Source organism: Parasteatoda tepidariorum, chromosome 7 (assembly GCF_982258835.1).
Source record: "Parasteatoda tepidariorum strain Cologne lab strain chromosome 7, Ptep-v5.0, whole genome shotgun sequence".
Lineage (NCBI taxonomy): Eukaryota > Metazoa > Arthropoda > Arachnida > Araneae > Theridiidae > Parasteatoda > Parasteatoda tepidariorum.
Genome location: NC_141761.1, coordinates 7,976,710 through 8,003,290, shown reverse-complemented (window position 1 = coordinate 8,003,290; position 26,581 = coordinate 7,976,710). Strand labels below are relative to the sequence as shown.

The following is a 26,581-nucleotide window of genomic DNA, read 5'->3' as shown; positions in this document are numbered from 1 at the left end:
TCAAAATTTCATAAAATAAGACAATAAAGAAGTTTATTAATTTTTTTATTATAAAATTAGAGCTTCATCAGATTCGAATTTTCTTATCGAAGAGTCTTATTTTTTCCAGTACTCTGGAGATAAAAACTGGGCAAGGATGAAAGCAAAAAATGACCAATGCAATTGTTTAGTCATAAATATAAAAAAAAATAACTATTTCCATATAATTTATTTTAGTTTTATACAGAATTCTAAAATCTGTATAACCTATTATATAATTATTTGAAATTTTGTTATTTGTTCCTAAATTAATTTGTGCACTTAAATCTAGTAATTATGTGAATTTATTTTCAGTTTATCAAATATTTTGTTCAAAGATGACATTATCTAAAAAAATACTGCACAACAAATTTTTTTAAAGCTATGTAATTTTTAATAATTTTAAATATTTTATTTTTGATTAAATTTCTTTCTTAAAAAAAATCGATGTTAGTTAGCAATTAAATATTAAAAACCAATTTTTCACCTTAACGTTAAAATATTAATAAACTCTTCAGCAGAATACTGTAAAATTATCAACAAGTAGGAAAAAAAAACTTTGATATTAAATATAAATACCTTTTAAATGAAAAGGCATTTTAAACTGTTAATGAATTTGTTTCATGGTCTCCAAATAAGATACAGTAAAACCTCAATTTATTAATTAACTAATTAACTTAGTAATCGAAATTAAATTAAAAGATGCATTTTCAAAAATAACACAAATCTCAAGAAATTATTATATTTTTCAAATATAATATAAATTTTTTAGTTTTAAATTATTATTTCTTAAAATATGCTGGAAGAGGAAAATTGCAGTAAAAACCCTATAATTGATTAGTTTCGTATTGTGTTATAAAATGATTGTGAAAACCAAAATTAGTTGTTCCATGTAAGTTGCAGTTTATCAATGCAAAATAGTCACATTGGTAAAAAACATTATTAAACAAGCTGAACAAATTTCATTTCCTCCATGGCTAGCACAAATTTTTTTGTTTATTTTTGCTCTGAATTAACAAGACATATGGGTATTTTTGAGCTTAAGTAGTTAGTACCCTATATGAGGGTATTTCAAAAAATTTTCGATACTTGAAATATTTTATCATTGGTGACACTGCAGTTAATGTAAACCATAGTTTTGTTAAGTAAAATTTTTTACCTCCAAATATTCTCATTTTGGACAAATCCAGTTAGATGATAATATGCAATAATTGTTTTTATTATTTATTTATTTTTGACATCACGTTTTAAATTTTGAATAAACATACCTATAATATCAAGCCCATTAAAAAAGATATTCTTGTTTGCGATTATGCTGATGTCAAGAAAAAATACACACTCCCAAGATAATCAAACGAGGATTATTCAATGTTTCTGAGGTGACTGAATGTGAGTTGGAATAAAAAAAGTTAGCACTTAAGTCGCAAAAACAAAATTGTTTTTGAAATTTAATATTTCCCCCCCTTTATTTGTTGTGTTATTTCATTAGCAGAGTCTTGTGTAAGGAGTTACAACAAAGATGATTGTTGTCCGGAAAAAATCCAGATTTCCGAATTTTTCTTTAACCACGATCCTGAGGTTTCTGGAGTTCCAAGGTCCAAAAATTTCAACTTATGTTTCATTACAAGTTATGTCAAGAATTTATATTGGCAAACGATATTTTTTATTTAAACTTTATTCAGTTTTTTTATTTCTTTATCTTTGATATTCTTTCCGAAAGACTTTCTCATTCTTTGCTGGCAAGCCGCCAGCTGCATAAGCAGATTCGTCTTTAATTATTATTTTTTTAGTCAAAAGAATATCATTCAGCATTAATTTTCTCGTTTTCATCAGAATTTGTTTCCGCAATCGATTATTTTATTAATTTGCTTATTTATACTATTACTAGTGTGTGCAAAGGTATGACTGCACCTCATAAATATTGAATCAAACCTACAATTTATTTGTAGATGAAGCATACTTTATTCAATTTATTAATTGTTTTTTTATTATTATTTATTTATTATTATTGTAGTCATGTGTTTAATAATAATAGTGTAATTAGTGATAAAAGTAAACTTATACATAATTATTCATTTAAATTATGCTGCTTATAATGTATTTTAATTTTATGTTTTAAAAATAGCAATGATTTCAATTTACAAAGAAGTTAATTTTTTGAAATGTGTCATTAATGATTTTACTCAAGAAATCTTCGGGATTTTTGAGTTGGGATCACAATCACCCCTGTTACAATGGTTTGATATTTAAATTCTGTTTAAATGAGTTTATTCTATTTCTAATAAAATAAATAAGTGGTTCAAAGAAGCCGCAGTGAGTTCGGGTTACTTTGGTCCAAAATATTATATCCAAATTTTAAAAAAGAAATCTTATAACTTTTTTACACAAAACATAAAAGAAATGTACAGTTTTCTCCTTTATTCTTAGAGCTCAATTTTACTCACATTTCGTCAGGATACCGAAGCAAGGGAGTCATCCTCTTTGCAGAGGATCAAAGTTGTGATGTCATTTCTTCCGATCATCCTCATAGATGTTTTCCAGACTGTCACCAACAGCCTATTGTGCAGCTCTAGTGTGACATAAATAGTGTACCTACCTTTATGCTTTGTTAATTGATTAATTCGGGTGTTGAAAGTCTAATTATTACATGTTTTGTTAACGAATATGGTGTTTCAAATTATAGTGCTTGAAATAGTTCTTTACTGTATTTAAAACATTGTATCATATATTGCATCAAAAGTAATCAATCCTCTTTTCAGAATATATGAAGAATGTTATTGATGAATTGAAAGATGTTGTGACTATAAAGATCAAAAGTCAGGTATATATTCCATTTCTTTCTGAATGTGCTAATCTTGATTTATAATTTCCGAAATATATTGAGGATTTACATAACGTTTTGTTGAAGTAAATTATTTTCTCTGATCTTCTGTGAGTAAATAAATTTAGAACATTCCTATTATCTCCTATTACTTTTTATATTGCTAGGAAGTCTACCTCTCTTGTTTGCAACACTCTCCACTTGATGGGTTGAAGTTTCTGAAGTTCTTTTGCAGTTTCTTTCAAATTGCTTCTTATTCTTAGCTTTCTAATTGGATACTGAAGCATTTCAAACTAACAATCCTGCCAAAAATCAATTGTGAAACTTTGTTTCGTTTTGCAATTTTTTTAAAATTTTTTTCTTTCTAGTGTCAGGGTTCCAAACATCCTGTAAAGTCCTATAAAACTACTTAATTTTTATTTTAGAAAATAAGGGCCCTTAAAAGTACTTAATTTTGGTGTAAGGTTTTTAAAAGTCCTTAATTTTTCAGCTTTACTATAGTTGATGGGAAAAATTTTTCAGTTCATTTTTTTAAAAACAAAAAGTTCTTTTATTATCTAGAATTAGACCATGCATTGAGGGTAGAGCATTTTAGAGAGACAAAGGATGTGTGTGAGGGACTAAAGGCAAGGTCAGGGTATTCGCGCTCCTGGAAAGTCATGAATTTCGGTATTAAACAAAATTTGTCATGATTTTAACTATTTTTTAAAAAAATCATGAAAAGTCATGGATTTAGGTCGCCGAAAAATCTAATTTTTGAAATGGAATTTACCCCCTCCCTCCCCTCAATTTTATATAGTGTTCCGAATATCTGAATTAGTAACAAAATCCCCATTCACAGTCATATTTGATTAAAATATAAAATTTTTTAATTATGTTCTTTGAAAATAATGGTGTTCTTTCAAAAAGTGAAAGAAAAAACATCATTTCTAGAGCGAATTATCTTTTAAACGACCCACACTGGCCTTCAAAATTGATAGAATTCAAGAAATCCAATTTTAACACAACAACACATCTGCATATAGGAACGAAGTAAAAATCTAAAAAAAGAAGTATCAAAATTTTTTTTTATAGCTGGAATCCACAATGAAAACTATTTCCAAAGTTCTTGAAGAAATAAGTAAATTTGTATAATATTTCAGTGTGTAATAAGTAACTGTAAAGTTATAGAAAACAGTAAAATTTTTTTAAAATTCCTGATTGTAGTAAATATTAAACAGGTCTGTAATAAACAGAGTTTAAAAAATCACAGTCCACCTAGATTTTTCATCAAGAATCTGGGATTTATTGGGTTTTTGATGAAAACCGTAAGTTTTTTCAAATATACATCTCTCGTAGTGTATAAAAACTTGTTTTAATAATTTTTTCAATGTTTTTCCCAAATGTCTCTATTTATTACTCTTTTTTTTAATGTATGAAAAAATTTACAAATCTTAATTTCTGCACTTAATTTTACTTGTCAATTTCAATGAAATCATTAAAAATGGAATACGGATTAGTTTCATAGATGTTAATATGTAACAATCTGAAAATATTTTTTAAAAAAACACAACCCGAGTTTGGAAAAATTGCCTGGTCCTACTTTTGTGAGCCCTGTTAATTAATACTATTACTTGGCGAACAAAGAACACGGGGCACGCTCAAATGATCAGAAAGTCTGGTCCACAATCGTGGTTGCCGGGAGAAAAGTGTTGCACCAAGCAGACTCCTCAATTCTGCTTTTAACATGTAAAGTCTATGGCGGGCTTGTCACACTTTGAATCGATTTTTCTTGTTCAAGAATCGGAGTGATCAATTAAAAAAAAATACTAATAATTTTTTCAATCTTTCCTATCCATGAAAATGTAGGTTACTTTTTTTTATCTTTATTACTTTTTGTAATATTGCCTTTGAAACACAAGTCACTTTCTACCTTTGAGTAAGGGAGGAAGGCAACTTCCACCCCCCAGTTCACTAATCTTCTCGGTGGGAGGTCTTGCTCCCTTTTGAAAATCTTTTTCTCTCTCTGTCCTTCTGAAGAACTGATATGGGGAACGCTTTAAAAACCGATAGCTTTCTTTTTAGTTATAAGCTTGTAATTTATTATGAAAATTATATTTGCTGATAATTCGTTCATTCTATATACATTTTATTTATTTAGTAGTGATAATTTTCTTGTTTTTATTCATTTTGAGAATGGAATTTATTTTTTAAATACATTATTCCCCTTTTTTTAAAACTTTGTTTCTTGTTTTTTAAAGATGTTTCAGAATTAAAAAAATTAGCTGCTGAATAAAGTGAGATTAATTAAAATCGAATAAATGACGTAAAGATCTTCCAATATACTATAAAGAAAGCATCACAAAACTGCAGTTTTCCTTTTTTTTTTTTAAAAAAATATATGGTACACTCATTTGTAGGTTTAAAAAAACATTTACATTAAAAAAATTTAAAAGGTTTCAATTTTTTCATTCCGTAAATAGTTTTAATTGCTCCAATAGCTGTGATAGTATGTTTTTTCACGGTAAGGAAAAAAAATAGCTAGTACACAAGACCACGCATCATCCAAACATGAACAAGCACTTAACCCTGTTTTTAGGGCTTTGATGTAAATACACAAGAACACTAAAGTATTATGAAAGAAATTTTCATTTTAATCAGCAAATGAAGAAAAATATGAAAATACACGCATGTATTGTAAAATTCTTTAAAAAAAAAAGGAAGTAAAAGAACATTAGTGGTCATAATTAATATTCACGAGAGAAAAATACAAACGGTATCAAAATATAATGAATCGATGCTTAGGAACGAACGCAACACTGAAAATATTGAAACCAGTTTGATTGCCAGATGAAATAGAAAGAATGAGAAATGTGATTATTATAAACACCACGACATTTCATCACGATAAATTAAAAAATAAAAATAAGCTGTAATACTTAGAGTTAAGTTACTTTTTGTTACTTCAGACAGTCAAACTGGTTTTGATGTTTTCAGACCTGATTCCTTAGTTGATTCCCTAATCGGAAATTCCTAATTAATATACTTTTTAAAACTTTTTTTCGCAATATTCTAAAAATATATATTAAGAGTAGTAATTATGCAATATCTTATGTATTTAATAATGAGAAATTTTTCGAATTCATATTAAAAGTGTAGAATGTAATTTTTATTCATAATTTTTTGCTAGAACAAAGTATGTAATCAATGTGTTATTTTAATTTCTCTTCCCTGACCCTCTTTTGCCATTCATGGAGAAGAGTTTTGGTAGAAATTTCTATACTGCAAACTTTAATTAGTGTAATTATAGTTAATTAAAATATAAGAAAACTAACCGTCATTAGCATTACATAAAGAGGAAAAACACGAAAACCTCCCAGGGTTAGCCAGCATGCCATCTATATGAATATATCTCCCAGATAACCATAATTTTCTGTATTTTTGTATTTGATAAAATTTTGTAAAGTAAACTTGTCTCAATCTGTTGTTATGTTGTAAGTTTTAATGAAAACCAATAAATGCCTTTTCTTTCAAAAATTTCGTTATCGTACTTTTTTATAAATTAATTTCGATTATTTTGATAAATCTTTATATTAATTACAGTGAGCAGTCTCACAAATCTATATACTAAAATGTAAAATAACATAGAATTGTTTTATTTTGTTGTTTTTAATGATCCATCGAAATGATCTATTAGAAAAATAAATTTAAACTGTCACTTCAGCTTATTATTCGAAAATGTTATAATTTATTTTTACGACAGAAATGATGGTATTTTTTATGCATCCTCAAAACTGAAATGAAAGAGTTACATCAATTTTCTTATAATATTACTTTTACGTTTAGAAAATTATAAGGCTTATCAAAGATAGTTTTTAAGGAATTTCTTAGAAATAAGTTATACTTTTGTAAGTTATTTATTTGTCCTTTTATTTACGACATTTACAAATAAAATGCGTTCATTACCCACTTTTACCATTATTCTTTGTTATTAGGGTTATAATAATTTTAAGTTGAAGGCTTAAAATTAAAAATGAAGTTCCTTTATTATATAAAGTAATCACAAGATATTACTTGATAAAAATTATTTGATAAAATATAAATACCTTTTAACAAGCAAAAGCTGATAAATAAAATATTTTCGCTTTTTAATAAGTTATATTTTCCTTTATTCCTTTAAAATAAACTTCATATAAAACTGCGCTTTCAAAATATGCAGTTTAATAAATTTATACTAAATAACTGCTTTAGATCAATAAGGAATTTCTTTTGTATTATTGTTAAATAATATCTTTGGCGATAAGTTTTTAAAGTAACTATAACTGAGTAGAAATAATGTAAGTAAAAATGATGAATATGAGTTTGTGGGTGAAGTTTTAAATGTATCCGAGCTAAATTATTTGAATAAGTTAAGTGATATAATCAGAATTTAGATCTGTCTTAATATGATTTAAAATTTTATGATAATTAAATCGAATAATTTTCAATTTTGATGTTTCAATTTGTTTGTGACAAATAACCCCGGTGTTTATTTTTTAAGATCGAATCATAATTCCAGTTCGAAGTTATTTATTCAATAATAATTGTAGTTAGCAAAAGTAATAATTAAAATGAAGTGAGTTTTTAGTGAAGGTTAATTTAGTTAATTCAAATTGCGAAATTCAAATATTTAAGTCTAAATCAAATTTACATAGTAAGCAACCATATTTGCTTAAACAATGGATTAAATGTTAACACAGTTTTTTTAAAGTGGTAGAATTTAATTAGTTTCAAAACGGTGTAACAATCTTTAAAAAAATTAATTAAAATTAAAAAAAGATTGTGAAAAATATTTGTATTTGAATTGTAATTGAAAGAAGAAAATTAAATACGTAATAAAAAAGTAAAATCTTGAACTCAAGGTTTTACTTTAACATAAAAAGTTTTAAAAATTTGCGAATCAATTTTAAAAAAATTAACAAACTTTATTTGATCTATAGAGAAAATATAAATTTATTTTTAATGTAGTTACTTTATATGAATTACTTTCATATGACTACATAGTAAAATTTTATAAATTTAAATACTCTGGTTATTATTAGTTCTCTAAATAATCAAATCAAAATAATAAACAATTCAAGATATAATTAGAAAAAGTGCATGTTAAATAAAATGATAAAACTATTTTGAAAATAAATAAAGTCGTTTTAGAGTTAAAAAAAATATTTTTTAAGTTTTTCTTAGAAAGAGAAAAAGCATAATATAAGATGAAGAGTGAGTTTCTTCTGATATCTTTTGAAAGCTAGTTGACCCCCGCAGGTTGCAATCCCCCTTCTGTGACAGTGATTAGTTTCGGGTTACTTAACACACGCACCCCCACAAAAAATGTAGGGGAGATAGTGGAACGGGTTTTGGAGGTGCTATATTTTTCGTCCCTATTCGAACCTATTTATTGATTTTCTTTTTTAAGAATTGGCAGTGTCATTGGTGGTATATGTATATTTGATAATAAACAATCATACTATTTTTAAGGTCCTTAATTTTTCAAGAAAATCCTTGATTTTTTTCAAAAGAAAGTCCTTAAATGTCCTTAATTTTTGCTTTGTTAAGCACGATTGTCATTATTTTTTTTAAGTCCTTATTTGAAAGTTAAATTGAATTCTGATCAATGATTTAAGTTGGCACAGCATTTTAGAAAGAAAAAAATAAATAAGCAAAAATATCAGATTATTTTCAATAAAAACCGTTTTCAGGTATGTTAACGATCTTATTTTCTGAATTTATTTTAATTGTTTTCAATATTTAGCCATAAATAACACTCTGCAAATTAATTTTTTGTATAATATATAAGTACATTTATAGTAAATACATATATAACATTAAAAATTTTTTTTATTGTGTTCCCACAATATGTAGAACCTCAATATAACAATATATCCCTCTACAACAATATATTTATTTGGTCCCCAAAATATTGTTGTAGCGAGGTTTTACTGTATTTGCAGCTACGTTAAAAGATCTTCAATTGAGAAGGATTACTGCATTGTTGAGGTTCTGTTTTTATCTCCTACATATCTAAAGTCTAAATATTTTGGAGACATATCTAGATTTTAGTATTGCTCGGATATATCCATCTGTACCTTCATGTTTGCATATTTTATTCAAAGTCTCTGCCACAAGTTTATCTCACCTTTCCACAGCCTGGGAGTGGTATATAATAATTTTTAATTAATAATGTTGTTTAAAATTCTTTCTTGCATCTACACATTGAAAACTCAAGAAACTGTTTTTCATATCTTAAATTGAGTTGTTGGAAACCTGATAAAAATGATCTTTTTTTTTTAGGTTTTGTTCATGACTTCCCTCCCCATTTCAGCTCACCTTCCCATGAACGCTGAAAAAGAATTTATTCTTCAGCCTGAACAATTACCATCTCTGGTCAACCCCATTGAAGATAAACTTGGTATTATCTTTTTATCTGATGTTGCTCATTTGACCTAATAAATATCTAATTGATATGTAGTTTGTATAAAGTAAGAACTCCCCTGGCAATTCGTCTGGACCTATGTCGGTGACTATGATACCAAGGTATAACTATTTCAAGTATTGGTGTGGGGTCACTGTTTAGGAGAGGTTTTAGCTCGAGTCGGCGAGAAAAAGGGAATATTTTTCTTCATTCTATTATGTTAGCCCTAGAGTGAAGCGAAGTTACCTTGTTCCAGATGAGCTATTCTTGTTTCCATAGCAGCAGATGGCCTCAAACTTTGTGGCGAGGGGAGTTCTTACCCTAGGCAAACTATACTTGCTATTATTAACTAAACTATACTATTTTGTTCTTGGGTGACAATGATGTCTCTTTTAAGCTTAAAAAGTGTCTAAAAACTTACTTTTTTAAAAAGTAGTGACTTTTTACAGATTTGGGCAACTATTTCCTCATATATTGTGGTATACAGATTGTGCTCCAGAAAAAATCCGGATTTTCGGATTTTTTGCTAACTGGGATCCAGAAATTTCTAGAAATCCAAGGTTCGGAGGTTTCAAGAAATCGATCGCATTTATGTTTAAAAATTCGTGTATATTTTATTTAAAAATATTAGAATTAGAATTTCTACTAGGCAACTCTTTCATTTGTAAATATTTTTTCTGGTAGAATAATAAATGTAATTAGAAATAAAAGTAAACTTATACATAATTATTAATTTAAATTATGCTGCATAAAGACATTAATTTTTTGAAATGTGTCTTTAATGATTCTACTCAAGAAATTTTCAGGATTTTTGAGTTGAGCTCACAATCATCCCTGGGTATATAAATATAATAAGCGAATGATTTTTTGGCACTTTTCCTTTTTTTCTTGTAATTTTTAAAGAAAAAGGATCTAGTTTTTTGAACGATTTAACAAGTGAATATTCCTATTTATATTCACGTGTTTGAAAAATCAAACATCATGATACACATATTCATTCAATTTCAAAGCATTGCTGAGTGAAAAGAATAAGTTTCGTTTCTGATCTTCTCATGATTCAAAACATACTCATCACATAAATTCAATATTCATACAGACAATAAATAAAAGGAATTTTCAAATTTTTTTTATTATTTTCCTGAAGATAAAGATTTTTTACTGAATAATCCATATCTGTGTAAAGAATCTGAATCTATATTAGCAATATTGTTATAAAATTATTTTACTAATATAGATCTAATATTTTTATTTCTTAAAATGATATAGTTTATAATTTTGATTTTTATTCAATTAAGCTTTAATATGTAAATATCAAAATTTCGTAAAATGAGATAATAAAGAAGTTAATCAGTTTTTTATCATAAAATTAGAGTTTATAATATCTTAAATGCAACAAGTGATAGCAATCAATACTTATACTCGTACATACACATTTTTCTTACCATAGACCAAACTATAATGGATTTTGTTTTCACCTTTTAAAGGTTCGGATACGTCTCTCCAGCCCAACGTGAACTTTGTTCTATATATCCCTTCTAGACATCAGTCTCTACTCAGAATATCAGATAGTGAGGGTGAGTCTCTAGATTTTTTATTTTTATTATCAAGAAAATTGGATTTTTTTCATTTAATCAATTTTTTCTAAAGAATTTTATGCACTTATTCCCTGTGGCAGAATTTTTTCAAGCTATCTGCAACAAAACTCTTTCATCTCTAGTACTAATATCTTTCTGCAAGATACTTTTAATAATAACAAACATATATGATACTAATTTAAAGTAACAAAAGAGGTGTGCTTATAAAAACAAAATCTATATAATTTTTTTTTAAATTGCACACGTAATAATTTTTTATTCTAATATTACGGGTGATATTCTCACGTTTTGTTGGGGTGGAACGCACGAATCATTTCCTTCTTGGCATTTTGTTAATAATCATCACAATAAAAAACATAATTAAAAATCATGAAATCCATAGTGGTAATTGCCGAAAAAAAGATCAACAATAAAATCACGTGAATCAGACTGCTCAAAATCTGTGTTTTGTTTCGAAATTAGGTTGTTGTGATAAGTAATAAATAATATCGTATAAAAAATATCAGATTTTTAAACTATAGAGAAATCACTAGCAATAACTGCCAAAAATTCGGTAAAATTATTGCCTGAAGGAGTAAACATTCAAATGCACGATTCAAACTTTCCATTTTGTTTGAAATGTATTGTGATATTTAAAAATCACATGAAAATCAATATTAACAAATGCCGAAAATACAATCGAAACATTGTATCGATTTATGATACTATTGGTGTAAATTGATCACATCTAAAAATAATTATCTAATTGCAGCATTCAAATATTACATTAATGTTACGTTGATTAGGTAATTTTACGAGGATTTTGGTGTAAATTTCTGTAGATAAGAAAAGTAATATTTTTTACTTTTTAAAAGAAAAATCTTTCTGTGTGAAAGTGTAACGTTCTGCGACAATGTTGCCGTGTCGCTGCGATTCTGCCACATAGCATTTACCAACCAAAACTCGGATAAAATGTATAAATAATACTTTATGTTACATAGCTGTCTACTCTACTGGATTTTGCCTGTTTCTCCTGATCTACTGGCTTAATAAAAATTCTCCTGGTTTTTGTACATTTTTAAAAATTCCCTAAACTTGTGTAAGTTTCCTGAAAAATTCCCTGAACTTTTGCACAGATTATTGCTTGCTTGAATATTTAAATAAGTGTTATTAATACATAATGAAGCGAGTCTCGTTTTTAAAATTCCGTTTAAAACCCTTTTGTTGTAAAATTTTAAGTTTATTTTTATTCAGAGCTCTCTTTTTGAATGAATAAATATCTTTTAACAATCTTTGATAAATTAAATGCCTATTGTTATTCTAAATTATGAGTAAACATAATGCATAACATTTCAAGTTCATTTAATGTTAATCATGACTAGAATATATCATAGTTTTTCTATTTTGATCACTGTAAAAATCCTTAGAATTCCCCATGTGTAAAATTATTTAGTACATTTAGCAGCAATTATCATGAAATTTATAATATTTCGTGAAATCTACTGGATTTTTTTCCCCATCCATTTTGGCAGCTATGATATTATTTAAAAACTATATTATAATTTTCTCTAGCTCGCAATGCAATAAATAATTTTCTTTACCTAAAATTATATTTTAAATAATAGAATGGACGAGAGTGTACACTGACAGCTCAAAAATACAAGACAGCACCGGATCAGGAGTACACAGTGAGCTCTTTTCTCACGGCGCCCCTGTGGGAAACTATATATCAAATTTTGATGCAGAGATCTTTGCTATATCGATAGCCCTGGAAAACCTTAAGAATAAGATCAATTACTTCACTAAAGCAGTAATCCTTCTCGACTCTAAGGCATCTATCCAGGCAGTTGCCATAAACCATGATTCAAATACTCAAACTGTTTCAGACATTTGAGATAATTTGATTTTTCTCGAGAATGCCAACAAAATTATTATGTTCCAGTGGATCCCTTCGCATGTGGGAATCAATGGCAATGAAAAGGCAGACCAACTAGCCAAGAAAGGGACACTCGAACCACAATGTAATAAACCAATTCCCCCAGACTCCCTTAAAAAACAATTTTCCGAGAAACTTATGACCGACCTAAAGCCGAAAAACCCTGGGCTAACATCCAAAACAGTTAGAAGAAATTTTGTCACAGTTCTCGTAAGAAGGCTGTGGCAAACTTCATACTCTCAACAGGCCATGACTGCTTGGCGGAGCACCTCAACACAATAGGTATCCTTCCATCTAGTGAGTGCAAAATCCGCAATTCGGGAACCATGAACTCAGACCACTTGCTTGTATGCCCTTTACTGGACAAACAATCCCAAGAGCGGGGTGATCTCTGTAAACTTTACTGGGATGCCAGAGATCACATGAACTCTCTGTAAAGACTACTCCTCATTCTTCACTGTATATATATATATATATATATATATATATATATATATATATATATATATTCTTACTTTAATTTTATCTATGTGTTCTTTTTGTGTTAATATGCATTTGTCATGTGTTTTCTTTGTTTGTTTATGTAATTTTGTTCCTTTTTACTCCTTGTTTATGTCCACTTAATGCTGAACATTGTATATGGATTAATATTTCCTATAAAGCCATATGTAACAACATATTGTAAATAATTACTGCAAACTTATTACTAAAAAATGGAAATCATAGTTTTTGTTTAAGCTCAGCACCTAACACGATTGGGAATTCGTAAAGGTAAAGACTAATTTTAATTAAATATCAAACGAAGAGTATTTTAATTTAGATTATGAAAGATAAAAAAAATCACTTATTCTTTATTGCTCTTGGCATCTTCTTTATTGTTTATATGCACATACGGCATATTTAATAAGTTTTTAAAGTATCAGTCTCTAAATAAGTATAAAACTAAATGGGTATGTGTGAGAAAATGCGTTTGGAAAATTTGTTTATTAAATAGCAAATCATTTCATGCATTGTTAAAAGAAAACTATAATGTTAAAAGTATCATCTTACTTTTATCCATGTTCATTATTTTTTTATAATCACTGTAATTTTTTTTATTTTTTAAATGTTGATTGATCATCATTTGATTTTTTTAAATTAATCATTAAATCAAAAATGTTTGCATAAATATATTCTAGTGTGATTCTTTTTTAAGTCTGATTCCCTTGATAACGGAGGTTTTATCTGAAGAAATAAAACAAGGCAAGGGTGAATTATGTTTCGAAATAGACTAATAAATAAATAACATTAGAGACAAGTTGATAAAAGTAATGCCAAACTGTTTAATTTCCATAAGCTGTATGTAGAATAATTTGCTGGTAATAAACTAAGTATATTTCAATTATAGCCAATTAGTTTTATGTTTATTTAAATACTTTAAGTGCTTTCAAATGTATTAAATATGTTGTTAGTGTTTACCAATATTGAGAAAAAACTTGTACTGCCCAAAGAAACTTACAATTGTTTTTTCTTTGCATTCTGATTTAAACTAATTTACACTTGATTGGATATCTAACAGACAAAGTGCCCCTCTGTCTTTGAAATTTCATGATGTTTAGGTTTAACAAAATTAACTGTGTTTTTATTGATTCAGTGATTAGTTTGTAGTTATTGAATAAGAATTTTTAAAACATTTAGTGAGAAATATCTATTATTTTAGCTACATTATTTTTTTTAATAATATTAATTGGTGTTAATATATTTTATCAGATGATTTGGCTGATAAATATAAAAAGAATTAAAACAAAAACTTGATTTAAATAAAAAAAATTAACTTAAAAAAAAAATCAAATTTAAGTCAAATAAATCTGATTATTGACAACTTTGCAAACCCTAGATTTCAGACAGTAAATTGTGTCATAGATTTCGGTCCACAGAGCAAAATGTAACTTAAAGCAAAAAAAAAAGAGGAAAAAAGCATTAAAATTGTAATAACTTTCAACAAATTGGAATTTTGGAAGAAGAAAAAAAACTTTGTTCATAAACAAGTATGGCTCTTTCTGCTTACCAAATTTCAACTCAGAAGTTCTATTCCTGTGGTCTGTTGAGCGGCCCACATAGTATTTTTTCCTTCAAGTTTAACAGTTAAAATTCTGAAACTAATTTTCGAATGCTAATTTTTTTTTATTCTTTCATATTCCTTGTACATTTACCTGTATTCACCTGCGTAATTTCAAGTTTCTTAATTGTTTAGTTTTTGCACAACAAAACAAATGTAACATTAAGTTGAACGCCCAAAACAGTGGCCCTTTCGATTTTTTAATATAGAGAGAGAATTGAGTGAAGCCCTCTCCAAATGCTGTTCTGGTCTTCTAAATGGTAAATAATAAATGTTTCAATATTTGTAATAATATTTTTGAACAATTCTGTGTATCATTTTCCGTGCCTTGCTACTAAAAACAGGTTTATGATATCAAGGTTTCCACGAGTCTAGGCAGGGAAGAGGGCAATTTTTTACAAAAAACCTGGTAACTTCTTGTATCATGTCTGGAAAATGACCAGTCTTATATCTATCTTATCTGATATCTTATCTGATTTATATGAAGTTATTGCATATTATGTATATTTCAGGAAAGGCTCTTCCTTCCAATGCTTTTCTTTTGCCCCAGTGGGGAGGCTTCATGATCTATAACCCTTATTTGCCTGAGAATTCATCTTTACCCTACACCCTGCACATTGATATGTCAAGTGTCATGAACGTCTTCTTGAGCCAGTTTCGTCTCTTACTCGGCTTGCTCAATGTTGTAAGTCTAGTTCATTTCGTTTATTAATTTTTAAAAGTCTGAATAGGTATTAGCAATTTTTTTAAAAAACTTAATCTTAAGAAAGCTACCTATCTGAGGAAAGCAGACAGTATAAAAATAGGGGGTGTCAGGAAAATTTGAAATTGCCTAAAAAAAGTCGAATAAATCTGAAATGCATTGCTGCCAACTCTACTGGATTTTCCTGTAGGTTACTGGATTTTGCTAGTTTCTACTGGTATAGTAAAAATTCTTCTGGTTTTTTTACATTTTAATAAATCACCTAAAATTGAGTAAGTTTCCTAAAAAAAATCCCTGTTGAAATAGAACTTTTGTGCAGGTTATTGCTTGCTTCAATATTTAAATAAGTATTACTTATACATAATGAGGCATACCATTTATAAAAATCAGTTTAAAACTTTTATCTTTATTCGGAACTCCCTTTTTAAATTAATTAAAAAATCTTTTAACTTTATTTGATCATTTAAATGCCTATTACTATTCAAAATTGTGAGTAAACATTATGCTTAAAAATTTCAAGGTCATTTAATGTTAATCGTATTTGGAAAATATTACAGTTTTCCTATTTTAATGACTATAAAAATCCATAAAATTCCCTTTGTATAAAATATTTAGTACATTTTGCAACAATTATAATGAAGTTGATATTATTTCATAAAATCTACTGGATTTTTTCCTATCCATGTTGGCAGCTATGGGATGGGAAAATTTAGACTTTTATAAAAGGGAAAAAAAGGGATTATTGAAATTCCATGAAAAGGGGAACATTTCCAAAGTCTGAAGTAAAAATATTTTAAATTTTTTGTCAAATGTCAAACACGGGAACTCTTTTCATTCAATTCCTTCCTTTTGTGTGTCATCCTAGTATCATTTTTTAACATTTGTGAGCTATATATTTGTTAGTTGAATTATTAATTGAGTTAATTAATTATGAGATAGTAAAACTACATAGAATATATCTTGGCTTGTGGAAATAAATTCAACAAAATGGTAGTCTGCAAAACTGCTGAATCCCATGGTGTATAAAAAGTACTTAAGGTGCTTATTTTCAATTTTCGTTTTTTAAAAGCTTTTAAAGCTGCCTTTTTTCACTGGGTGTCTTTAAGAAGTGCTTAATTTTCCCTTTTCGAAAGTGAGATTTTTTTTCTTCTTCTTAACCGTCTCGATTTTCACCACATATTATGCAAAAGCGTGCTTTTCACATTGTTGTATTCAATGTTTTCACAATTTATTCAACCACAATCTATATCGGCGTACCATCAGGCCATAGAGTATGAAAGCACCATAGAGTATGAATCATTTTATATGTTTGATGAAATACTTGTCAGTTAATATATCTACTGAGCAGGGCTCGGTGAGATTATTGCACTCTTATGTGCAATTCTGCTACATTTTGCAAGATAATCTCAATTTCAGACTTCATTTTCCATCCTCTGATATGGAACCAAAAAAGTTGCTAATCATTTCATAATAGCTAGTATAATCAAGAAAGAGTTCTTTGTTATGATCATGTAGAGTCTTTGAAAATTATTTCGCATTTTTTTAATGTATATAGTGCTTAAAACTATTTTTTGAGTGCTTGAAAAGTACTTCAAAGATGCTTATTTTTTGTAGAAAGATTTGGCTTCTCACCCTAAAATCAGTTTTAAAAAAAAGGGAGAAAATTTTTCTCTTAATGTTGAAAAATTTACATTTTTACATTATAACTCATAATGTAAGAATTTGTTTGTCGAGAGAAAACTTCAAAATTTCTTCTGTGACCTGGAAGATCTTTAGGTCGAAAGAGGGCAGGGAGGGGACATGTTTTCCCCATGTGTGCTCGAAAGAATTGGTGGTTTTCAGATTCTAATTTACTGGCTGATAATTTGAAGTCCTAAACGCAAACCCTGTTTATTGTATTTTGTGCTCTCACAATTTAACAACTTCAGGTTATATCGTAAATTTTAGTTTAGATAAAAGGGGTTATTACCTCAAGTATTGATTGTATATATGTATGTTTATGTATATTTATAAGTAAAAAACATTTTCTCTTTTCAGGGTGATCTTAACAACGAATCCTTTTTAGAACTGACTGGACCAATTATTCGTGAATGGGTAAGATTATACAATCCTGTGATTCACCCGCTAATTCACAGGATTCCGTGAATGTCAAAACCATTGATTTCCACCAATGAATTATTTATATTCAGGGTATCCGTGCACCTGGAAAATCATGAATTTTGGTATTCAACAAAATTTGTCATGAAATGTCATGATTTTAACTATTTTTTAAAAAAAATCATGGATTTAGGTCGCCGAAAAATTTTATTTTTGACATGGAATCCCCCCCTCCCCAAATTTCACGCTGTTCCGAATGTCTGAATTTATAACAAAATCCCCACTCAAAGTCATATTTTATTAAAATATAACATGTTTTTATCATTTCTTTAAAAATTATGGTATTCTTTCAAATAATGAAAGAAAAAACATCATTTCTAGAGCAAAGTATCTTTTAAACTTCTATGATTTCAGAATTATTATTATTATTATTTATTTTTTTAATTTTATCAATTTAAAATTCTAGCTGAAACAAACCAGTCATTGGCAAATTTTTTAAAATTCCAAAATGAAAACAGAAAAATCAGGAGTATTTCTTTCCTTTCTGGTGAACAAGAAAAGTTTCTTTAGAATATAATTCTGCAGAAAAAAAATTCTTTGCTCAGCTGTTATTTTTTCAGCTATTTTATTTCTTCAATACTTTTTTTTACTCCGTTTTTTGAATTTAAAATCAATAAATATGCAAAGTATAACAGTTTTGGTTATACCTATCATTTCAATTAATGTTATTATAATGCTTTTTGAGTTTATTATTATGTTTTTGTTGTCGGAGAAAATAGTAACTTCAATAAGTCATGAAAACTTCTTGGAATTAGTCATGGGAAGTCATGAATTTGAAAATCTAAAATGTAGCAGATACCCTGTATATTCCAAACAAAGTTTTCTCAGAGTTCCCCTAATCTAAAATTTAAATTTTGTCACTTATGCAAAATCTCGTTAATGAGACATTTATTCCCTCTTTACCAGCTAATTAATTGGTGCTGACAATATTTTAGAAACCAAAAACTTGATTTCTCTGAATAAACATACCTATTTTTTGATGGATTCCTATTTCTGGTCCTCAAAATATAGATGAAATTTATTTTTTGAGATAGCTTGAAATTTAAATCTTATTAAAGGGTAACTTTAATGAAAACAAAACTTTATATGTTTGACAATTTCTGTTATGATATTTAGGATTCATCAAGTTTGTTGCAGTTTTAAGTTGATATTATTTTATTGCATGCTTGCTCATGAAGGGCCTAGTAACAATGATGATTGTGTCCTTCTAATTTAACCTAACTCAGAAGACTAGCGTTTATATAAGCAAATCATAAATCATTTATGGAAACAAATTTGTCATTGTGAAGTATCTATTTTTTATTAATATTAGATTATTGAGTGTACATTTATTGAAGGAAGTTTCACTTTCTCTGAGTATTTAGAGCGAGAAAATTCTGCCAATTATTTTTATAATCTATGCAAATTAGCTCATATTTAATTTCAGTAGAATTTTTAAGAAAATGATTTTGTATTTTAAACGAATTTAAGTCAATCATTTGAGTATTTGTGTACTTTTTTAAGCTATGTATATTAATTCCATAAATTAAAACAAAACATTAATTTCATAATTGAGTAGTAACATTTTATGTTATAAATGACATGAAATATATTACCAGAAATTTGATTTGTAGATTTTGTTATTTATTCATATACATCAATCCTATTATGTAAAGTAACTCGCATGCCCAGAAAACACTAATCTTTGTTGAGCCTAGAAAATTTAGTTTTCATCCTACATAATGATATTCTGTATAAAGTTACTTAAATACCTGATATCATGGGTGCAAGTCTTCCGTCCCCAGGACGGATTTCCGTCTTTCGAAAATGTCCGCGGACGGAAGTAAGACGGAAACAAGACTGACTCGAAGACGGAAATCGGAAAAAAAAATTTCTGTCCTTAAAAATATTTTTTAGGTCTACGTTATTGGTCTACTTTCTTATGTCCTGTTGTTATTTTATTAAAGGCAGATGAATAAATATTTTTTGTACAGTATTTAAACTTGATGTATTATGGTAAAGCTTTCTTAGATAGTTTGCATATGTCGAGGGGGTATTGCGTATGTTAGGTATTTCAGTCAAAAAATTTTCAGTCTTGGCCTTTTTTCCAACTTGCACCCATGCCTGATATTTACAGAGCTATTTTTGGTTTTAAATCTTCTGTCAAACAAAATTAGATAACTATTATGACAAAAAAAATTACTATTACTGCATATAACAAAAAATGTATTAGAAACTGTTTGCGAAGAAATAATTAAATTTGTTGTTGTGTTGATGTTGTCTGAATTTTTTTTCTTTAGCACCCTATTATTTTCATGTAAAATATATGTTCTGCATGTATTGTATTAACTTTTTTGGGTATTGTGTGACTAAAATTTAATTAGTTCTATAAGTCCTTGAAGAGAATGCCATACCACAAGAAAAATTTTTTTTTCACAAATTTGCTTTCTACTTTATTGCTAATTTAAAAGAAAGAAAAAGTAAGTTCACTCAAAAGTTAAGTTTCAATTGCTGAAAAAAAAGACTTCAAAATATTAAAATGCTAAGTTATCGTCTCATTATTTATTTTCATTTGTATTTTCTTTTCAGTATTTGAAAGGCCTACTCTAGGTTTTTCTGAACTCACTTTAAATTAGTAATGAAAGAGAATTTGAGAGGAAAATTTTTCTTCTGCGGTATGGTATCCTCTGAACTTAAATTATAAAAATGGGACTTTAAAATAATAACATATTATTTTTAATGGGAACTTACAATATTAAATGATTAATTAAGAGAGTGCTTTTTTATGAATAAATCTTATATTTTAATAAAATAAATACGTTTGCATATTAAAAAATTGACATATTTTCTTTTTAAGGAGAAAGATTTTTTGTTGCGCAAAAATGTTCAGGAGCAGATATCTTCATCAATGTCCTCACTTTCATCCTTAAGTCATTTGTTACGAAAAATAAGAAATATTGTCATTCATGATGATATTGGTCAAAAGGTGAGAGGAACATTTTTATGAGATATTATTCCTATGTAAAGAGTTTTTAGCAATTACAAAGGATTCTTAATTGTCCCATAAAAGGTTAGGTTATACTTTGTGCTTCGTAGAATAAAGCAAAAAAGAAAAACATGAATAAAGCAGAAATGAAATAAAGAAATGAACATATTATAGTTTCGGTTCTCTTAACAAGAGCCGAACCTATAGTATGTGTATTATTTTATCCTCGGTGACTTCAATTTTGAATTTCGATCACTGAAGATAAAATAATAGACATACTATAGTTTCTGTTCCTTTTAAGAGAACCAAAACTATAGTATGTCCATTTCTGTACTTTATTCGTGCTTTATTAATGTTGTTTTTTTGCTTTATATTTAATTTTGCCAAATAAAAAGAAATATTTCTTTTATCTGCATTGTTTAATTTTAATTACCAGTGGGCATACATGAAGTCCGTGAGTACGAGATGGCCGTAACATCAGAACGTGGAAGCGGCGTCCCCTTATTTTCTCACGCCGACCCATTTTTGTTGGAAATATGATCAATTAACAATTCAAATCAGAAAGTTGAGCCTATTATTTTTTACCCACTTGTACAATAAATTGTGCAAAATGTTCACAAGTTTGTAATTGGCCGACAATGCCGAATCTTGATGTTTAAAGGCTAAGACTTGACTCGTATAGTTGCTTTTTTTCTCCTTTTGTTTTTTTTCTAAATGGCACAATCAACATCAATCCTTGCTCTGTTTCTTAGTTACTTTACTAATCACGGTATCGGCAAATAGAGCTGGGCTGAGATGATTTATTGCATCTAGGTTTATACAATACTCTTGTCTGGCCGGTCTCGATATGTGCTTCTGAAACTTGGATAATGACAAAACTGGAGGAGAGGAAAATTATATCGCAAAAACACCCTTTGGTCTTAGAAACTAAAAACTGGAAAACACTAGCAGGAAAAAGGTTAGCCTGGAAAAAACTTCTTGAGAAGTCCAAGGCCCATCCTGGGCTGTCGAGCGATTTATATTGATGGATGAATATTTGAGAGACAAATTTTGCAGAGTATACTCGATGGTGTAAATAGAAACAATACCTGAAGAAGGAGATTTAACTTTGAACTGTTCAAGGTTTATAAACAACCTGTTATTATTAAATACATAAAAATGAATTATAGTTTGTCTAAGCTAAGAACTCCCTCCCGCCACAAAGTCTGGTGCCATAGAAACAAGAATAGCGCATTTTAAGGAGGGTAGCTTCACTCCTACTTCAATAGACCCAAGAGATTTCCTTTCTCCCACCGACCCGAAACCACTTCAAAACAGGGACCCCGCACTCCTACTTGAAATAGTCATACCTTGTTGCCATAGTCATCGCAACAGGTCCAGACGAATCTTTAGAGGACTTCTTATTTCAGACAAACCATAGGTGGCCCATGTGACTCAAATGAGCGCTGACAATACAATAAAAGAGATATTGCATTTTAGACCTACTTGAACAAGAAAGCGGGGTGGGCCATGGTTAAGATCTGCTGATTCGGTAGAGTCTGATCTTGCGATTCTGTCATGTAAGTCAACGATAATCATACTAGTGCTGTTTTTCTTTTGTTTTAGGTACAATTTGCCCTCTCATCTACCAAAGAAAGTCTTCAACTTTTACGTCATGGTTACTTAAAAGAAGGTTACAAAGCAGCTCAGGTTGCTTTTATTGATTCAGGTATTGAGTTTAAATTTGAATGCTCATACGCAGAAAAATATCTTCTTCAGATAAACATTGTTTGTGTTGCGGCATTAGAAATAGAATTGTTATCTTGCTTGCTTCCATTTAAGAGTGTTGTTCAAGGTGTTGGCCAAGAGAGAAAAACCCTTAGCTTAAGAGCCTTGAACTCAAAGCAATGCTATAATTTCAAACTAAATCATTTTGTCATGAAAAATGAACAAATCACTTAAATATTTTTAAAAAAACTATTAAATTTTTCCAAAAACTGCTAATTTTTTACCTTTTTGATTAAAATCAATTAATAATTCTAGATTTTCCCAAGTATTTATAACCACAGACAATGCAGCATTTGAAGTCAACCAAAGAAGAGGAATTTTAGTTAATCTGTAAAAAATCAGTGATATGACAGGAAATTTAATTAAATTTCCCAAAACTACCAGTAAATGTATTAATTTGAAGTACCTAAAACCCAATTTTTTTTTCTGAAACAATTGGTACAAATTTTGAAAACATTTTCTGTATTTTAATTTGGTCCAATTTATATCAATAAATAGGTACCTAATATTTTTTATTTTATTTATTTATAATTTTTTCTTTATTGATGCCTTTATATATAAATTGTATAAATTTATCTTAAAAAAAATAGTAATACTTCAAAAGAATATTTTTGGAAAAATATTGATTGTTTATTAGTAAATACTTTAATATCTGAATCAAAAGTTGCGTCTTTGGTGCTAAAAGATCCATTTTTTTATTGTAGAACCATCGTAGATCTATTTTTCATTCCCACATTGATTTAGGGTTACCCTTTTAGCTACCTTTGTTTTAAATAGCGATTGCATAAAATAAAATATTGTCTTTTATATCTTTATACTGCTATGTACCTCAATCTTTTAACGTAATATGTTTGCTGTATTTATATATTCTCCTTATAAGTTTTTAAAAATTTTTTTTTATTTTTCTTAACTTTAGTAGCGAATAAAAGTGTTTTGCAATATTATGTTTTATGTATGTAAGCTAAAGTACAGTGCTGAAAAATCAGTGAAATGTATGTCATCCATTAGGAAAATTGGGGAAATTTGATAAAATCAGTCTGAGAAGTTACTTCTGAGTCTTTTTGGTTTTATAAAATTGTGGTTTTTCTTCATACATTTCATGTTAGATATTTATAAATGAACATTATAAAAAAGTCATGAATAACAGTTGCACTCTTAAGACAGTTTTAAGAAAATGTCATTTAATTTGCAGAGAAACTTTATTTCATGAGCGGTAAAGTTAACTTTTATATTTTTATTAACTTTGTTGATGTCAGAGCTTCTTATAAATTCACTGAGGAAACATGATGCTGTTAGTGTTATGTTTTTATAACACATTTGAATTCGCTTTTCACGAGCGCAAAGGGACTACAATATTTGCTAATTATAAGTTCTCATGAAAAAAGGGCTCGTGACAGAATCATAAGAATTCATTTAAACTTTTCTAAAATACAAATATATTACTACGTAACTTTATTTATCTTTTATTTCTGTACAGTTCAAAAGAAGTTACAGAGTGCGTAGTGTTTTTAAAAACTGTTTAAAAGTGCTTATTTTTGATTTACTCTTTTTAAAAGCCCTTAAAGGTCCTTTTTTTTATTCTAGGTTTGTAAAAAGTGCTTTTAATAAAGTTTGTAAAAAGTGCTAGGTTGTTAAGTCTTTTAAAAAGATAATTTTTTCTCTGCCCTGTTAATTGTTCTAAGTTACAAAGAAAACATGATTTTCACAATTTTCTTCTCAATATTTATCAGAAACTAGTTATTTTATCATGATTGTAAAGTTTTTGAAAATGTTTTTGAATTTTATTGATTTTATGATTAATGACTTTAAACAATAAAAAAAAAAAAGATTTCTTTCATTACTGCACAGATCCTAATAATGATTTTTTTAAAAGTAATTCAAAATATTTTTTTACTGCTTAAAAAGTATTATTTTTTGTTTAAAAATCTGGCTACGCAGCCTGAGTTAGTTAATTTGGTTTCTCACTCCGAAAACTGTTACTCAAGACTATGCTTCTGTATTATAACCAGGGTAAAGATGCTGGAAAATATCCTTAAGCAAAACATAAAGAAAAAAGTCTAAAAGTAATCAAAAATTAATTTGAATTGAAAAATGATATCCTTAAAAATTTTCAAAAACTTGTTTTATATGAGCTTTTTAATAAGAAAAATTATAAATTGGAACTGACATTTTTAAATTTAGTAAAAAATGAGGTGATAATTAGCATAAGTATGTGAGTTACAAATAAAATAATATGTAAATTAATAGCTGATGAAGATAAATAGGAATTTATTTATTTTCTGCATCAATTTTCATTTGAAGTATATTAAATTCTCTAATATTTTTTGATATTCTCCAAATTGAAAGATTGCATTTTGACAAAATGCAAATTTTTATATTTTGAAAAATTATTTATCAACTCTTGTTTTTGTAGGATATTTAAAATTATATGAATCAATACTAAAAGTTTGCACTAATTTAAGAAGAAAGATGCTCTATTTTAAGAGGATTTTGCTTGTAAATTATTTTTTTAATCTCATTCAAATTTCATAAAAAATAGTTTAAAAGAAGAGTAAAATCTAATAAGTTAAAAATGACTATTAATAGAAAAAAAAAATATATATATATATATTAACATCTTAATCCTGATTATAACTCTGGAACATTTATTTTAATTTCTATTATTTCATAGGGTTCCTATAGGTCAAGGAGTACAGGAAAAATCTGGAATTGCCAGGGAATTTTATTTTAACTCTAAAAATCAGGAAAAGCTGCAATTTTTTTAACAAAAACCTGAAATATTCCCACTATATCATACATGGATAATAACCAGTCTTGAAATTGTCAGTAAAAGTAATCAGTTATTGAGATTCGAGTTAGATAATTCTTACATCTATTACAATTATTTGTTATAAAATTTTTACGCTTTAGTCAAACTGAAATGTTCCCATCCTCTTTTAACAATATTTTTCTTCACAGAAAATCTAATATTTTACATTACAAATAAAACAATCAAAGTTTTCTGATGAAAATTTGGTCTTGATTTTCATTGAAATTTACCTGGCATACCTGGAAAAGTCAAGAATTTTTTATTTATTTTTTAATTGAGTGGAAACCCTGTGCCAGCCTATCTTCAAATCAAATTTAATTTAAATTTGGTCAAGTTTTTTAGGGGAAATCAACAAAATCAGAAAATTTTCTTAATTTATATAAATACGTGCAAGTATATGTTAATTAAAATGTTTGTGAGCTATATTTAGTATTAAAAAAATTATGAATAATTCTGAAATACATTCTGTTATAGATGAAGCATTTTATGATCCCTCTTTACTCCGATTGTTGTACTTCCCAGAAGATCAAAAGTAAGATTCATTTTTATGTTACTCCATTGTCGATGTTAATCTTCATTCAAATTTAAACTCTTTGTTCATTTCCGTGGACTCTTCTTTTTTACACTATTTAAAACTATTTATTGTTGTGTTGTTGAACTTATAATGCCTATCTGTAACAAGAAAATATAATTCATTGACAATTTAAATATTTTTTTAAGAGAAACAAAAATGAATTCATAACCATTTTAAAATTGTAGTAGTAAATTATTTACAAAAAAATTTTTTCACCTTTATTAATTTAAGTCTATATTAATTTCCAGGGATCAGGGTAAATAAATACCTAAGTATATTATGATTTTTTTTTGTTGAAAATTTAGTGGTTTTTCTTTCAAGTTTTACAAAATTATATTTATTAAGCCACTACAATTAAGTTTTGCTTACATTGTCAGTAGTTAATGCATTACTGTAAAGAAAAATTCATTCAAATAAGCATGTAAATTTTAAATCTTTTTTTTTTTTTTTTTTTTACTTGAAAGTGGTTTAATTCTCCTGAAATTCAGATTTCTATTCATAACTTTCAATATTTTTAGTTTTGAATTAGATTTGCACAACCTGTGGCCAGCCAACTGTTGATGTGCTGTCTGCAAGAGCTTCTGAATGCAATGAAAAAAATAAATTTTTCTGAAAAGTACAAAATTTTAATCACACATTTCAGTTAGTCGCTTTCTGATGTACTCAATCTGCCCAGATTCTATCATGAATCTATATTGTTTTTTTATCGATTTTTCAACAGTTATTGCTATGAAA

General features: G+C 27.7%; 1 protein-coding gene across 2 annotated transcripts in view; it reads left to right on the top strand.

Moving 5' to 3' along the window:
* The window catches only part of PIG-S (phosphatidylinositol glycan anchor biosynthesis class S), a 57,609-nt gene that overhangs the window by 17,298 nt on the left and 13,730 nt on the right, over positions 1-26,581 (top strand). For both annotated transcript variants that reach the window (XM_021146476.4, XM_071182927.2), the window contains 8 exons: positions 2,778-2,839; positions 9,143-9,260; positions 10,748-10,837; positions 15,384-15,556; positions 17,612-17,668; positions 20,568-20,696; positions 22,302-22,404; positions 25,747-25,804. In XM_021146476.4, the coding sequence (XP_021002135.3) occupies positions 2,778-2,839; positions 9,143-9,260; positions 10,748-10,837; positions 15,384-15,556; positions 17,612-17,668; positions 20,568-20,696; positions 22,302-22,404; positions 25,747-25,804 (790 nt within the window). The remainder of the gene's footprint in view (positions 1-2,777; positions 2,840-9,142; positions 9,261-10,747; positions 10,838-15,383; positions 15,557-17,611; positions 17,669-20,567; positions 20,697-22,301; positions 22,405-25,746; positions 25,805-26,581) is intronic.